This window comes from Doryrhamphus excisus, linkage group LG8, assembly GCF_037039965.1.
Source record: "Doryrhamphus excisus strain RoL-2023G ecotype Guam linkage group LG8, RoL_Dexc_Guam_v1.1, whole genome shotgun sequence".
NCBI lineage: Eukaryota > Metazoa > Chordata > Actinopteri > Syngnathiformes > Syngnathidae > Doryrhamphus > Doryrhamphus excisus.
This window is the reverse complement of record NC_136364.1, coordinates 21,599,995-21,618,390: the sequence shown is the minus strand read 5'-3', so window position 1 is coordinate 21,618,390 and position 18,396 is coordinate 21,599,995. Positions and strand designations below refer to the sequence as shown.

General features: G+C 39.6%; 1 protein-coding gene across 1 annotated transcript in view; it reads right to left on the bottom strand.

Annotated features, from left to right (window-relative positions):
- igsf11 (immunoglobulin superfamily member 11) overlaps nt 1–18,396 on the bottom strand; it is a 140,361-nt gene that overhangs the window by 23,321 nt on the left and 98,644 nt on the right. Inside the window, exon 6 of the mRNA XM_058080758.2 lies at nt 3,186–3,349. Coding sequence (XP_057936741.2) covers nt 3,186–3,349 — 164 coding nt within the window. The remainder of the gene's footprint in view (nt 1–3,185; nt 3,350–18,396) is intronic.

Genomic DNA, 18,396 nt, shown 5'->3' with positions numbered 1-18,396 from the left:
CTATTCTTGGACGTGGTTTTGTAGGTATTGATGCATATGTTTAGTCACGTGACGGAATCACAGCGTGATATGAGTGCTTTAATTAAGGATTTTTATTTGGGGTTATGGTGCCCCTGTTGTGAGCTCATTCAAACCTGCAATAAAAGCCTGTTGTTGCAGCTATCAAGTCTGGTGTGTGTGTCTCACTGAACATTACAGTAACATTACTGCCACCTAGTGTCCTATATTTGTATTTCTGTTAATTTAGACATTTGTATGGTTGAAAATACTTTAGGTAAAAAAAAAAATTGATTTTTCAATTTTCTAACTAATAATAGACCATATTCAACCAGAAAACTGATTTATTTAATATATTCAATTAACATATTTTTGCAAAATTCTAACCGATAAGTTACGAGGGACGACGGTGTTAGCATTTCCAACCAAGTTCCATTATTCACATCATAAAATGCTAATGCTATACAAACTAATCAACACAGCTTCTGTACACTGGTTTTGTTGTATCCATTTAAAATTTCATTAAAAAAATCATTTTTCACCATATAACACAACAAAATCTAAGTCTGGTGTGTCACAGAAGTGACTTATTTGTTGTGAAACCACAAGCGTATACTTGATAGCTCGGCATAATAAATTAGTCTAATTACATATTTTCCAAGGGAATATTACATTTTAGAATATCACCAGATGCATCACATGCTTTGTGTGGTCAAACTTGTTTTTGCATTTTATTTCATGTAGTATGAGCCAAGATTTTTTTATTCGAATATGAGGCAGTCAATAACGAGTGTAACAAATTATTTTCTTTGTGGGCATATTTTATGGCAATCATGAGATCTTTAAATCTGTCTCCATATACGAGTATAACTAATTTGTCGTCACCATCAAAATCAGTGTGAAAAGATTTGGACTGGCCATCATAGCAACAAACTGTGGCTGTGCTGCACAAATAAAAGCAGAATTTTTGGAACTGGAGAAAATGCTTCACAGTATGAATTGAGCCCACTTTGGTGAAAATGAGTACAACGTTTACACTCACTGGACACTTCATTAGGTACACAAGCAGGTCCTTCTAAGTCAGTGAATCCCAACCACTGTGCTGCGGTGCATTCGTGTGTTGTGAGAGATCATCAGGTGGGCTGCCGGACATTATCCAGTGTCACTTATTGGTGCCAAAATTATTATTTATTTACAAAAAACATTTTTCTTCAGGTGTTTTTCAAACTACACGAATGTGCATACTCAAAGTTCTTTAAAAAGTTCTAATAACTTCATTATGTCAAGTTTATTTAACATGTTGTTCCATTTTGAGTACTTTTAACGAATATGTTTTGATTAAAATGAATTATGGCTTTATTAAGTAAGATTAACTTAAAAACATAGTTTACATACAACTTTAGACACTGTAAATCCAAATTCTCAAAGTATAGTTAACTTATTATTTTTTTAAATTCTACTTATAAATGTTGCTTGACAGTTGCATTATCTGTCTTTTCGGTTTATTTAACTTGTAATTTTTGATTAATATGAATATGAAGAATTCGTAGTTACTTAAAAAAAGTATCTATTAAACAAGAATTAATCAAACCAAGAATCAATTAATAATAAATCCATTGCATCAGATAGATTTGTACTGTGTAGGTTACACATGCACACCTTCTTCCTACGGAAAGAGTTGAAATAGAACAAAAATAAAAAAAAAATGGAGAATGCATGGCAGAGAGAATGCGAAAAAGAAAGCTATTTTTCTCTTCACCCCAAAATTTAAAAAAGTATATCTAATATCAACTCCAAATATTAAAGCTCTGATATACTCAAATATTTGAGTTTAGGAACTCAAAAATTTTTTTTTTGACTTCTGCTAACTAATTCGGGTTTACGGTGTATGTATTCAGGCAGTCCTTGGTTTACAGCAGAGGTCTCAAACACGCGGCCCGCGGGCCAAATGTGGCCCGCAGGACACTAGTTTGAGGCCCCCGCCTTGATATGAAAGTTTAATGTTAGTGCGGCCCGCGCAAGTTTGATATGGATGCTGTATGGTATCATGTACCCAGAAAAAATTATTACGTTTGATTCATGTTCACGTTAAAGGTTAAATAACTGTTAATAGTTATCCTCCCTATCCGTGTGGAAGTGGTAAGTTTTTGGCTATTTAAGTTGAAAGGAAATAACTTGAAGGCTACCGTTTAGGTCGCTAGCTCTCTAGTTTGCGAGTTAGCATGTGTCTCAAGACCCTGCAGTTGCGCAATATGTTGTAAATAAAAAGAGTATAAATGTGACTATAGTCGTGTTTTGTCATGTCTACAGGGCTCTAATAATGCTTTGTTCATTTTAATCTGAAAAAATAATTTGTCTACCCACCAACTATATGTGCTTTCTTAAGTTTTTATTATTATTATTATATTTATTTATTACTGATTGATTGATTTTCTTTATTCTTGATTTGTTTATTTATTTATCATCTTATTTTGTGTAGAAAAATAAGATATTTGACAACAGTGGAATGTTTTATCAGAGCTTTTCTTCTAGAAAATCGGAACCAAAGTTTATTAATTTTTCCGTTTTTTGTTGTTTTTTTGGAAAACCTGATGCAGCCCAGTCTCACCCAGACCCTAGCTCCAGTGGCCCCCAGGTAATTTGAGTTTGAGACCCCTGCTTTAAAACTACAGTACACATATGTAACTCATGTCTCGTGACACCCTTAGTAATAACTAAACAGTTATTACAAATTACAAAACTTGATTGACAACTCAATCTACGAACGGAGCTAGTACCGAACCCGAGGACCACCACTTCAATAATGGTTGGGAAACACAATTGTAAGTGACCTGTAAAATGAATAGTAAGTAGTATAGTGTACTTTCATAGTACATCTATGAAACGTCCGGTGAGTGTAAAGTACATACTGTATGTGTGTTCTCTGAAATGCTTTCAGGCTCTATCTGAACACACCTTGTTCAAGATGAAGAGTCAGATCTAGTGTACCTGTTTTGACTGCAAAGTTGTCATAGGAAAGCAGCCGTCCCATGATGCAATATGCAGCGAGGTTACATTTGGAAAGTTTGTTAGTAAAAACGTGAGAATCATATAAACGATTCCCCAGTCAACATTTTTAATTCTCTACGTCTTCACTTAAAAAATATCCAAGAGGCCGAATGTGAGTGAATGTGTATGAGTGACTGTACCTGTTCGGGCTGGTTGGCATTGGACAGTGGGATTACCATCCAGATGATGTTGAGGTTGTTGAGAGCAGCGCTGGTGGTGAAGGAGCAAGGCAGGACGGCGGCTTGGCCTCGGGCTACCTGGATACTGCTCTGGGAGACCATCACATCCAGTGCCTGGACGCTCACTGCAAAAAAAGGAGGAGACCACCATAAGTGACGTTATTCACATTCAAGATGTAAACAACATTTAGTGTGAGTGTGAATGGTTGTTTGACTATATGTGCCCTGTGATTGGCTGGCGACCAGTCCAGGGTGTATCCCACCTCTCACCCGAAGACAGCTGGGATAGGCTCCAGCAACCCCCGCGACCCTCGTGAGGAAAAGCGGTAGAAAATGAATGAATGAATGAATGAATGAATGAATGAATGAAGATGTATACAACATTTAGTGTGAGTGTGAATGGTTGTTTGACTACATGTGCCCTCTGATTGGCTGGCCACCAGTCCAGGGTGTTTCCCTCGCCTCTCACCCGAAGACAGCTGGGATAGGCTCCAGCACCCCATGTGAGGATAAGCGGTAGAATATGAATGAATTAATGAATTATAATCACTATTACACTGGATTTTAGCCTAACAAAAATAATAATTATTAACAAAATTATATAACAAAATATAAATACAGCAATGTAAAAACAATTCCACAATATCAACAATAAATAAAATTATTCCCTCATTCCAATTTTTATTATATTGAGTCAAAAAAATTCAATAGTACAAAATTACTGAACAAAACCTACAATTTGTTCCATGCAGCCAAAGGTCATTTTTATTAATAAAGCACATTTAAAATAAACGCCATGCTGCCAAGTGACGTTATTTACTATTATTAAGATGTATACAACATTTAGTACACCTGCACAATCTACAAGAACTGGATCAATAATCCTGTCTTTATAAAGAAACCTCCACAGAAAGAGAGTAGTTTAAATGTAGAAATATGATCGTAGAACATCATCATACTGAACCGTGTTGCTATTATGTAACCTAAGTTAAACAAAGTCAGTGTGAACCAGAATAAAACCCACGCGTGCACGGGGAGAACATGCAAACTCCACACAGAGATAGCCGAGGGTGGAATTGAACTCGGGTCTCCATGCTGTGAGGTCTGCGCGCTAACCACTAGATCACCATGCAGCCCCCAGAATAAATTGAATGTGTTAAAGCTGAATAGCACAAAAAAACTTTTAGATTTAGCAGATTTGACGACCGGTGCAGGGTGTACCCCGCCTCTCGCCCCAAGACACCTGGGATAGGCTCCAGCACCCCCGCGACCCTCGTGAGGAAAAAGCGGTAGAAAATAAATGAATGAATGCACCTATTCCGACTGTATTTCCTTTGATTTGTGTTTCCTGGTCTGTAAAAGTGCCTCCAAACTATGGACCATATAAGGAAATCCGCCTCTCTGTGACATCACAAAGGAACGGTTTTACCACGCCTTTTGAAACCGAGCGTTTTGATCCATCCCAAACTTTTTTCAGGGCTCACTTCCAAATGCGCAAACCTGATTATCTGAAACCTTTAACGTTTAACGCAAGAATGCAACATTCTAACTACATTTATAGGTCAGAAAAGTGGAAAAAGCATAATAGGTCCCCTTTTAAAACAACAGTGCAAAATGTAAAGGTTACTATAGGTGTGTTAGGTCATATATACAAATATAAACTGCATTTAGAAGGTGGTAAATGGGTTTTTTATGCTATTAACTACAAAAATATTCCATTCAGAGTCAGGTCTGGAACCAATTAACCATGAGAAAACAAGGGATTACTTCATGTTGCATACTTAATGTCATGAATACATGTAGAGTCATGCAATTTAAACACATTGCTACTTTAAAACAAACGTATGATAGCCTTCTGTTTGGCTGACCAAGGTTTTAACAAGAAAGCACGGATCCGGTTCGCTCATCTGGATACAGCAGCCCCCTGGAACAGACTCACAAAGATAAATATGAACACGGGAAACCTATTTCTAGTCTGGCTAAAGACGTTACAGCTTAAACTAAGTTACATGTCCCCCATAAGCATGGATCCATGTCCAAAAGCCTTAATGGGAAATCATCTTATCTAAAGATTGTAAGGGGAGGGGGCGATGAAGCCACTGATATGATTACAGATAATTGATCATGTCCTGTAAATGATGTCTGATGATGAGAAGGAGAATGTCGGACATGGAGTCAAGCCACATGTAAATGTAAATCCACTAAATATGGATCCAGGATTGTTTGTATTCATGTCTAAGCCACAATGTTGTCCTCTGAGAGTTTATCCCGAGGAAATTCTGACGCTTGAACGCCACTTGTCTATTGTAACCCGTCAGACTTGCTTCTTGCTCTTGTCTGTCCGCAACCTGCCGGACTTCCCACGCTTCCCTTCTGCTGGCAGACACAACATGTCGTACATTCTCACAAGGGAGTGAGGCTAAAGCATCCATCATTGATATAGTCATGAAAAGATCCATATATTATTCAAACCTTTTGACTTAAGACTTTCCACTCAAATGTCAGGCCCCGCTGTGACGCCTTCGCTGCAATCAATGTGTATGCTAGGTAGGTAAACAACGGCCTCATTACAGGTAATAAGGTCATATTCCTGGGGGAAAAAAAATGCATATTCCGGTACAAAGCGTTGACCAAGGCAGCCTCCAGAGATATAGCATATATACCATACCATAGCATATACACGAAAACAAAACATGCACAATGACATGTATGGACTTTTAACCATGTGATGTTCCCTGTTACATCCGCAAATGTAATAACTGCCCACAAGCTTTGCATGTAATAATCACGCAAATTACATTTGCAGGAAATTATTACATATGTGGGAAAGTGAAAATCTGTAAATGTAATAACTTCCCACAAATGTAATATGAGATAAAATAATGATCTTTGTGGTTGTTGTTGTTTGTTCTTTCTTCTTGTAATGAGGGAGAAGTTGTAGATGTCATTTAGAGGATTTTAACAATATTATTTGTTTTTTCTTTTTTTGGTGGGAAAAATATTATTCAAAGAGTATCATTTGAATACATTAAAGGAATTTTAATTATTAAATTAAAATTTATTTTAAATTAAAAAAGATAACATAATTGTGATATTGCAATTGTTTTAATAAAATATTATTACTATTATTATATTTTATTATTTATTTTGATTATTTCTTCCCCATATACACATACAATAATATACTGTACCTAAAACACACATGTACGCCCACAAACAAAATGTAATAATTTATGTAATAATTTCCTGTATCAGTATTACGTTTGTGGGAAATTTATTTAATAAATTAAATTTATTATTACATTCAAAGCTGCAGATTTGTATTACGTTTGTGGTTTATTACGTTTGTGGGCAGTTATTACGTTTGCGGGTGTAACATTCCCTAACAAATTAACATCCCATTTTTTGGTATACTTCTCCATGACAAAACTTCCACAACATACCCCGGAAACTTATTTTGTAAATGACTCAAACCCTCTGATAAACTGAGGCAATGGGCTGAAAAAAGCCTCTGGACAATGTCAATCAAAGTAGTTGGAGTTGATTCAATGTATGCCACCTGTATAACCTCCTCGGTAGCCTTTGAGGACAAATCGAACACTCACAGAAAGTCCAACGACTCTGCAGTATTACTTGGCATTGCCTCATGGGTGACTGAGCTGCCAGATCGTCTGCTCTTGACTCGAAGGATGTGTTCACACTACGGGTCACTTCTAATGTTTTTTCTTTTATGTGACCTGTATCTAAAATTAATTTATTTTTTTTCAAATGACAAAACAGAAACAGACGCAGACCTTGAAACAGACATCGCGGCAAGTTGCCTGTGAACTGCCGTAGTCAAAATTCTTGCCCCTTTCTTCCTAATCTTTGACACAGACTCATTTGATTAAGAACATTTTGATTGGTGTTGCACAAAATACCCGCTACCTCAATATACTTCAGTGTTTAAAATGACTCAACAAATTGCTATGATTTGAAATACTGCGCACGATGACACATTACGTGTATTGAATGAGTACCGTCCATACCAGCCTGAATTTGACCCAGTATAGGATGGGAAATTAAAAAAAAAAAAAAAATGTATTCAATTTTTTTTAATTTTAAATAAAATAAAATAAAAAATTTAAATTACATTTTTTTTTTAAAATATTGCACATCACACTGCAGACATTTTTGCTCCCGTAAACACACAGAATGTCACATGGTTGTGACGTTGTGCTTTTGAGTTGTGGCGTCGACCACATATCATTTACCAAGTTGCTGAGCTATGCATCTTTCATTATCTCCCTTTCCGGTAATTGTCAGCTTTTGATAGAAACTTGTATTATTTCTTGTGTCTTTGACTATTTTGGAAAGGCGCCGAGATCAGCAGTTGTCTCCATTTCTACAATTATTAATTAACTGTTGGTATCATCAAACAGTAAACCCATTGCACTGGTGTTACTTTCTGTCTACTGTGATAAGATGCTGTATTCAGTGTGAAATTAGGAAACCATCATCCAACCAATGACATATAAAATAACATCATATTTATATGTACAGTTGGCCAATTGGGACAGTTCTGAATTTTAGAACTCAATTCCATTTCAGTGGATGAATTTGAACTGACTCCAGGAAGTAGGAAGTAGAATACAATAAACAAAGAGGATAGTTTGGTAGCATGTGATGTTTAAAGCGGTGATCCCTGCGGTGATCCCATAGGCGGCGCATTAGAGTTGCGCAATGTGTTGCAAACAAAGAATAACAGGAGCGTAAAGGTCACTAAATGCATATTATTTTATGTCTACGGGGCGAACATAATGATACAAATTTAATTCAGAAAGTCATCAACAGATTTTCTATGCGCTAGGTATGAAAATATTGAATTGACTTATCGTGGTTGGGCCTCGCATCAATTAAGTATGATAAACACGCAAAATCGGAAGCATGAAGCGGTGAGGGACGACTGTGCAGCTACGGAAGTATCAATATTACGTGCTAACGATGGATCTGCGCGGTCGATCGATAACGCTGCGCCCCGAGATGGATCCATTGTTAGCGCACAAATCGATCGAGTTCTGCGCTCACGATGTATATAACTGCCTTGCGCTGGAGACCGATGCTTTGACACGGCGCTGACGATATAATGACAACCGTTGATCTGCTAATTGCATACAATGACAGGGTTAGGGGGTTAGGGTTAGGGATTAGGGTTAGGGGTTACGGTTAGGGTTAGGGGTTACGGTTAGGGTTAGGGATTAGGGTTAGGGGTTAGGGTTAGGGATTAGGGTTAGGGGCTAGGGGTTAGGGTTAGGGTTAGGGATTAGGATTAGGGTTAGTGTTAGGGGTTAGGGTTAGGGGTTACGGTTGGGGTTAGGGTTAGGGGTTAGGGGTTAGGGTTAGGGGTTACGGTTGGTGTTAAGGTTAGGGTTAGGGGTTAGGGGTTACGGTTAGGGTTGGGGTTAGAATTAGGGTTAGGGGTTAGGGGTTTGGGTGAGGGGTTACGGTTGGGGTTAGGGGTTAGGGGTTTGGGTTAGGGGTTAGGGGTTAGGGGTTAGGGGTTAGGGGTTAGGGGTTAGGGGTTAGGGGTTACGGTAAGGGTTGGGGTTAAGGTTAGGGTTTGGGTTAGGGGTTAGGGTTAGGGTTAGGGGTTAGGGTTAGGGTTAGGGGTTAGGGGTTACCGTTAGGGTTGGGGTTAGGGTTAGGGTTTGGGGTTAGGGGTTAGGGGTTTGGGGTTTGGGGTTTGGGGTTTGGGGTTTGGGGTTTGGGGTTTGGGGTTTGGGGTTTGGGTTAGGGGTTAGGGTTAGGTGTTAGGGGTTAAGGGTTAGGGTTCACACTCCTTCCTGCCGAGAACAGTAACAAAGTGAACGGCTTGACAATTAATCAAATATTTGAAATTTGCATGCATCAACTTCTTGTTGATTCTTGTAAGTAACAACGCTCAGCACTGCCATCTGTTGGCATCTAAACAAACTACACACATCCATCCCAGGCGCAATATACCATCAATCGTGAGCGCAGAAATCGATCGATTTGTGCGCTAACGATGGATCCATCTCGGGTGCAGCACTATCGATCGATCGCGCAGATCCGTCGTTAGCACGTAACATCAATAAACTGGTCATCAGAAAGGAGTCGCAGCTTATGATAGAAAATGTAATTATGTGTGAAAGTCAAAAGTGAGTTGAAGACAGAGAAAATCAGATCAAAGAAGTAGGGAAACTTGTACAGTATTTCCGTGGAGGCCAGATTGAAAAGACCACTTCAGGCGATGCTGGCAGTGCTTGAGCAGTGAAGGGACAATCATCAGTGAGGATCCGTTATAATGTTCTTCTTCTTCTGGAGGCAAGTGTCAAAACTACTGTTGATTAATGCAAAAGCCTGCACCTCAGAGAGAGGCTAAAGTGTGCAACGACGAGGGAAATGTGAGAAAATCCCGATCCCATTTGCATTCTGTAATTTTGGTCAGAAAATCAGGACATATATTTAATGATGTTTCAAAGACATCAAATGCCCCCCCATGTAGTGATGTGATGAGCCTCAGGCACAGCACTGGTAGGGCTGTCAAACACACACTGAGCTGGTTCACCGTGGGGGGTAAAATAGGTGGAAGTCACCCAATGTGGACCAAATATTCAGGTTCTGTGTTTTTGTACTCCAAGTTATGTTATTATGCATAACAATCATATTTACATATGCTTTCCATTAATACACACAGCTAGGAGACCAGGGTTCAATTCCACCCTCGGGCATCTCTGTGTGGAGTTTGCATGTTCTCCCCGTGCATGTGTGGGTTTTCTCCGGGTACTCCGGTTTCCTCCTAATTCCAAAAACATGCTAGGTGTATTGGCGACTCCAAATTCTCCAAATTCTCCAAATTATTTCCTAGCTAGCCTTTTGAGTGTTAAGCTGCTGTGTGATGAGTTTTGCGTTCGTTGGAAGACGACACTGTGATGCAGACTGTTCCATTGGTCAATGACATCCTGCCATTTCCAATGGGTTAACATTGTAGACATTAAGTGGTTAGCGCGCAGACCTCAGAGCTAGGAGACCCGGGTTCAATTCCACCCTCGGCCATCTCTGTGTGGAGTTTGCATGTTCTCACCGTGCATGTGTGGGTTTTCTCCGGGTACTCCGGTTTCCTTCCACATTCCAAAAACATGCTAGGTTAATTAGCGACTCCAAATTGTCCATAGGTATGAATGTGAGTGTGAATGGTTGTTTGTCTATATGTGCCGTGTGATTGGCTGACCAGTACTGGGTGTACCCCGCCTCTCGGCCGAAGACAGCTGGGATAGGCTCCAGCACCCCTGCTACCCTCGTGAAGATAAGCAATAGAAAACTAATGAATGAATGTTTTCCTGTGTTTATTAGTGTATATTATATTAGTGTGAGCGTGAAACCTCCATAGTAGCGTGAGGAAATGAGTCAGAGAGTGATGACAGCCAGAGCGCAAAAACTCATGTATCCCCTGCCGGGGGCCTGACAGTTGGCCATGCTGATCCCATTTCAAGTTTAATCTGTGCCTTTTTCGAATCTTTGGACTGAAATGGCAAACGGTTTTAGTTTCTATCGTGAGTGAAATCATTGAACATTCATTAGGCAAATGCATACACGTCTACAAATAGACGCTTTAAGAGACATCTGCGGCAGCACACAACCAAAGCGCTGCATCCCAGGTGGTTGCTGGCGCGTTGCGTTCGTGTACGGACCCCCGTGCTGTTGTCGCTACCTGTGATATAATACATCATGCAAACCAACAGGCAAGCGAGGAAGTCTGTGTGAAACTCAGGTGGCGAACCCAGCTGTTTGACGGCAAGTCATTAAACACAAAACATTGCTGAGATCACAAAGCAACTTACTTTCCATACCCGTCTAATCTTTAGCGACTGAATTCCATTATAGTAATAAAAAGTTAGTAACTGATTGAGTGGATTGAGTACAGCCCTTTTATGCCAAGCACATAACAATGCCTCTGATTTACTCTGCATTCTCATATACAGTACATTGTTGTGTTATGTTAAATTATGTACTTTATATCTATTTTAACAGTCGTGTGGGCACATGCCTAGAGGCTTTAAAGATGAAACAGCACTCCAAACCAATTCTTTGTGCAGCACGATAGTCTGCAGAATGAATTTACAGCACAGAAGCTGTGCTCACAAGGTGGAATTTTTGGGGGGGAGATATTTTTCTGAGCCTCAATACACCATAGTCTCTGCATCACTTTGAAATTGTGAGGAAATGTATCAATTTGAGTGTAATTGCAATGTTTTTTGAGGGCTTTGCTATCGCCATTTATGCATACATATGAAGAGCTTGCAACCAAAAGGCGCTAAATCCAATTTTCACAAAGTTGCATGTTTTTCATGAGTTTAATAGACCTCTGTCATGTGTATCCAAATCACATATTTTGGTCTTGAAATCATTTTAAAAAATATGAAAAAAAGTGATATGAAATTTATGCTTTCAACCAAAAGGCGCTATTTCCATTTCAGATTTCATCCAAAAGGCGCTAAATCCCTTTCTTTATTCTTTATTCTGATTGGCCCAAGTTTCCCATCTATTGATAATCTGACCAATCAGAGAGAAGAATACAATTGGCACTGCACATACAGAAAGCCAGTATCAGTGCGCATCCTGTTTTGTTTGTGTACATTAAGTACACGTATGATAGTTACAGTATGTTATGCAATTCAGGAGAACACAAATTGTGTTTTTACAGTATTCTGTAACATGGAAGTTTTTTTTACGCCATAAAAGGCATGTCTCTACCTTGACACCTCCAACTTTCATGAGAAACATTATTTTACTTGTACTAAAAAACATACAATGTAAAGAGTTTGTAATGAGATGATTTTTGTCACTGTCACCTTCATGGTGCAGTCAAATATGAGCACTGCTTTTAATAACATTTTTATTAATTTAATTAATAATAATTATTTTGTATTGTATGTTGAGAATGGCTTCTGTGTTGTAATTATTTTATTAGCATAGCACATTAAAGCACCTTACATTCTTTTACAACAATGCCATTGAAGAAGTTAAAGGTGACTTCAAATTTATTTCAGCCAAAAGGCGCTAAATCCATCATTTCAGTCAAAAGGCGCTAAATCCGAAAAAAAAAATTACAAAAAATTACAAAAAATATATAAAATACATGGTGTGTGCAGGATTTTTATAGCATGCATTTTTATGACCTATATTGATAGCTCTTTCATTTGCAATATAGACTTGATGACCAAATTGATTGATATGTGCATAGTTAAAAATCATTGATTTTCTTGAAATCAGTCAAAATGGATTTAGCGCCAAACAACCATTCACACTCACATTCATACCTATGGACAATTTGGAGTCGCCAATTAACCTAGCATGTTTTTGGTATGTGGGAGGAAACCGGAGTACCGGTAGAACATGCAAACTCCACACAGAGATGGCCGAGGGTGGAATTGAACCCTGGTCTCCTAGCTGCGAGGTCACGTAATAACATGATATACTAAATGACATACACCGTTTTATTTGGTGGTGCTCTGACACGTCACATTAGATGAGCATCAGCACATCCAGACTTGACTCCTCGTGAGACTTAAGTTGTCCTGTTTAAGACAGCTAAAAGCTGACCACTTAGATTTAATGTTAGTCAAGTATGCATGAACAACTCTACTGTCCAAAACTTGCAGACCTTGCAAAACAGTGAGTACAACCATTGGCCAGCAAGCACACAGTACAAATACAAGAAATATTTTTCACAGGATTCTTTACTACAAAGGCGTTTTTGTGACGACAACGATGGATAATTAACATGAAATTATTGTCCTCAACCGGGTAAAGTGAGTGAGCTGAAGGTTAAAGTAGGTCACCGCCCTCGTGCACGGATAAGCCCGGGCACTGGAAGAATACTGATAAAGCAGCGAACAGATGGCTCAGCACATGTAGCCCCGGACGCAACTACCACAACACATACACACAATGTTCAAAAACATAGTAGCACCAAGCAGCAACTTCTGTGGCGTACACTAATCACACTATTCATCCCGAATCTAAACACAGTTCACTTAGTCCCGATTATATGCATCATAAAACAACATGCTGCTTTACAAAGATAACAACAAGACCGGAATTTTACCAAAAGACGTAGACGTGCGGAGTGTGTGTGGAGTAATTCCTTTTCCTGGCAGACTTGTATATTTGAGGAACCTGTCACAATGTCTGCATATAAATCTAACTTCCTGGCGAGCATACAGATCTGCCAGTAAGATGACATGATTGGCAAGAGGCTCTGATTTGATCTTTGGCAGCTGTAATCCTGAAGTCCCTTTTAACTGGGTGACAAGCCCCTGCTTCTACAAGTACGGCGCAAAAGAGCAATCTAAACGTTGCCTGTTTGGTTTTCAGGTACGGTTAAAAGAAATTAAAAATAATCGCGGCGATGAAGCGGTAGGGCTCGACCGGAGTTCAACTCCACCCTCGGGCATCTCTGTGTGGAGTTTGCATGTTCTACCCGTGCATGCGTGGGTTTTCTCCAGGTACTCCGGTTTCCTCCCACATTCCAAAAACATGCTAGGTTAATTGGCAACTCCAAATTCTCCAAATTATTTCCTAGCTAGCCTTGTGAGTGTTAAGCTGCTGTGTGATGAGTTTTGCATTCGTTGGAAGACGACACTGTGATGCAGACTGTTCTATTGGTCAATGACATCCTGACATTTCCAACGGGTTAACATTGTAGACATCGAGTGGTTAGCGCGCAGACCTCACAGCTAGGAGACCAGGGTTCAATTCCCACCCTCGGCCATCTCTGTGTGGAGTTTGCATGTTCTCCCCGTGCATGCGTGGGTTTTCTCCGGGTACTCCGGTTTCCTCCCACATTCCAAAAACATGCTAGGTTAAATGGCCACTCCAAATTCTCCAAATTATTTCCTAGCTAGCCTTTTGAGTGTTAAGCTGCTGTGTGATGAGTTTTGCGTTCGTTGGAAGACGACACTGTGATGTAGACTGTTCTATTGGTCAATGACATCCTGCCATTTCCAACGGGTTAACATTGTAGACATCGAGTGGTTAGCGCGCAGACCTCACACCTACGAGACCCAGGTTCAATTCCACCCTCGGCCATCTCTGTGTGGAGTTTGCATGTTCTCCCCGTGCATGCGTGGGTTTTCTCCGGGTACTCCGGTTTCCTCCCACATTCCAAAAACATGCTAGGTTAATTGGCAACTCCAAATTCTCCAAATTATTTCCTAGCTAGCCTTGTGAGTGTTAAGCTGCTGTGTGATGAGTTTTGCGTTCGTTGGAAGATGACACTGTGATGCAGACTGTTCTATTGGTCAATGACATCCTGCCATTTCCAACGGGTTAACATTGTAGACATCGAGTGGTTAGCGCGCAGACCTCACAGCTAGGAGACCAGGGTTCAATTCCCACCCTCGGCCATCTCTGTGTGGAGTTTGCATGTTCTCCCCGTGCATGCATGGGTTTTCTCCGGGTACTCCGGTTTCCTCCCACATTCCAAAAACATGCTAGGTTAAATGGCCACTCCAAATTGTCCATAGGTATGAATGTGAGTGTGAATGGTTGTTTGTCTATATGTGCCCTGTGATTGGCTGGCGACCAGTCCAGGGTGTACCCCGCCTCTCGCCCGAAGACAGCTGGGATAGGCTCCAGCACCCCCGCGACCATCGTTAGGAAAAAGCGGTAGAAAATGAATGAATGAATGAATGTAGTGCCCTGAAGCGTAACTCTTATTTAGGATCTTATTCAAATGAATGCGTCGTGAGTGTGTATGACAAATGTACCTTGGATGAATGAACTGAAACTATAAGTGTTAAACGACTTTCTAAGCATCCGAGCTGTCTGCAGGTAACGACACAGTCCTGACACTCTCTCCGCCGTCTGCACGAACATGTTAACCTAAATGCAGTCTAAGCTTCTAGCCAGTGCAAGCACATAATACTCGAGGACTATTTCTGGAACCGGCATTTAACCCGAGGTGACCTTGTCTGCCCGCCTTCTGCTAATTGTCTAGTCGGCACAAATTGCTATTAGACTTGTAAATTGACACTTTCTCCACTTTCCGGTTTGGATGTAATGTCTTTTGAGTCTCTGTTTTTACAGAAGTGCTCCAAAATGTAATTAAAGCAACGGGTGACTGGACCAATACGAATGTAACAATTTATCTTGTGTTTGAGTCCCTGTGTGGCTCACCTTCACTATCAACCCCCGCTCAGCTCACTCAAAGCAAGTGGAGTGAATTATCACAGGAAAAGCAGGCATGCTGGAAAGCGTATATTTTAAATTGGTTTAATTTGAGGAGCTTTTGTGTTGGAGGTTCATCACATGCTGTGTCTCGCTCCCAGTCAAACCGAGTGGATCTCGAAATACTGAATAGCTGACTGGGAGTTGAAGTTGGGTTCTCACTTCTTTTTAAAAAAGAGTTTTGCTATGAGCGATGTTCTTTGTTGCAGTGCTCCTGCTTCACATCAGCATTGTTGTGCTTGTCTGATTTCCGATGGGAATGAAGTAACAGTAGCCTCGGATTGTAGGCCTGAGGCTCGCAGTGCCTGCACTTCACATAAAATGAATGTATCCAATAATTGTTTCAGGGGAGATACTGGACATGGGGTAGACTTGGCTTGGTTGGAGTTCCTCATTTTGACTCCGGTTCCGAATAATTTTCAATTCCTATGCTTTTAAAAATAAGTGTCATAAATATTTATTTTCATGGTTTAAATCAGGGGTCTCAAACTCAATTTACCTGGGGGCCACTGGAGCTAGGGTCTGGGCAAGGCTGGGCCGCATCAGGTTTTCCAAAAAAAAAAATTGCATTTATTAAAAAATATACAAACTTTTTCAGTGCTTTGGTTCCGATTTTCTACAAGAAAAGCTCTGATAAAACATTCCACTGTTCTCAAATATCTTAATTTTTATTTTTCTGCACAAAATAAGATGAAAAATAAATAAACAAATCAAGAAGAAAGAAAATCAATCAATCAGTAATAAATAAATAAATATAATAATAATAATAAAACAGCAAATAATAAAAACCTAAGAAACCACATATAGTTGGTGGGTAGACAAATGATTTTTTTCAGATTAAAATGAACAAAGCATTATTAGAGCCCTGTAGACATGACAAAACACGACTATAGTCACATTTATACTCTTTTTATTTACAACATATTGCGCAACTGCAGGGTCTTGAGACACATGCTAACTCGCAAACTAGAGAGCTAGCGACCTAAACGGTAGCCTTCAAGTTATTTCCTTTCAAAAACGTACCACTTCCACACAGATAGGGAGGATAACTATTAACAGTTATTTAACCTTTAGCATGAACATTAATCAAACGTAATAATTTTTTCTGGGTACATGATACCATACAGCATCCATATCAAACTTGCACGGGCCGCACTAACATTAAACATTCATATCAAGGCGGGGGCCTCAAACTAGTGTCCGTGTGTTTGAGGCCTGTGGTTTAAATGAAGGAGCTAACCAGAATCATTGGATGAAATGTCTGAACTTCTTCGAGAATTGTTTAATGATATTAACTTTTATTTAATAAACTTCACTGTGTGAGTTATTGTGGGTAGCTGCTCTATTGGAGTCCACAACACAACTTTTAAACATGGCCAATAAAACAACTTAATTTGTCTATGAAAGGTACACAGGCTAATATTATCACGTACCACTAGTATACTTTTTTTGCTGCCTCAAGGTTGGTGTTTTTGTTATGCGTAAACCGGATGTAGCCAGCAGAGCTCTTATTTTGAAGGTCAAAGTGTTGAGAAGGAGACTGTCCCTAAACGAGGCTAACTGTTTACATGAATAAACTTTATTTACAACAAACTTCCACATCAGTGGGCACCCTGAGACTCTCAGTTACACTGGCATCCACTTCCCTGATTGTGACTGCTTCAAGGAAGTCCGACGTAGCGCACCAAAGATGATGTATTCTCGTTATTTCCACACCATCAATCCAGAAGTGGTAAATCATGTTGGACCCTCTTTTGCATGATAATAACTTGCAAATGATCCATTGAGCCAGCCACTCTCTTTTTAATGGTGGTAAACCAAAGTTTTTAACCGATTCTTCTTTGTTGGTGTTCGTTGGTATTTGTGAAGTGAGCGTCAAAACTAGGAACTGAAATTAAAAAAATGTGAACAATTCCGCGAAAAATTCCAATGTTAGTCCCGGTTCCTAGCGATGCTCGAGACTGGATGCCCAACCCTAGTTCTTAGGCAATATACTGTATTGGTTTGCTTTGCTTACTCTTACAAATCACCATAAAAATACTTCACATGTGCCATACAAGTAAGAATATCTTATATACTTTGTGTTATACTTACTTAAAATGTCTAATTATCGCAGTTATTTTATTTGTTATGGACTTTCACATGTATAGTAGCACTTTTCTACCAGCAACTGAGGGTTAAGTATACTGGCTTCAAACGTGTTCTCCAAACAAATAACTACGTATATGTCAATAGACAATGGCTTAGTTTTAAGTAAAAGTACAGTACATAGTGTCATGGTTCCACATAAAGTGTATTCCTTTTCTTTTTGTGAGTATATACTTCATGTGTTTTGTATGAAAACCAGGGTGTCCACAAATTGTGCCCCCCCCCCAAAAAAACATTGCAGCAAAAGGGCACAATGTAAAGAAAAATACTGAAATGAAAAAGTGTTTTTTTAGCCTTTTAACAAAGTTAAAAAAAATACATAAAAATATCAGTGGCCTGAGGCGTTCTTTGATTTTTCTGTATGCAGCCGGCGGTAAAAAAAAAAGTTTGGATACCCGTGGGTTCAAATTAGCAACACCTGATGTCGATATGGCAGTCAGTGTATATCACGACATGACATCACGTGTCATGACAAAACACTCACCCTCAGCTTTTTTTTGTGCAATAAAATAAGTTACATTGTGGTGTTTTTTTTTTTTTTAGCTTGTTAGCAAGCCATCTGTCCGGATCAGTCAGAAAAAGTAAAAGTGCTGACAGAAGCAGGACGCCTGCACCCTTCTTCTGACAGCAGGATATCATTCATTCAGACAGGAATTGTGCACAGTGTGTGCAGTTCAGGGACCCAAAAAGCCAAGACTTGGGTCAGTCCTGTAACTTTCAGCATTTCTGACATATATATCCGCAGTAACCTTTTGGCGAGTCTGTCTTTCAATCTTGCCCCCAAATTTCTCTT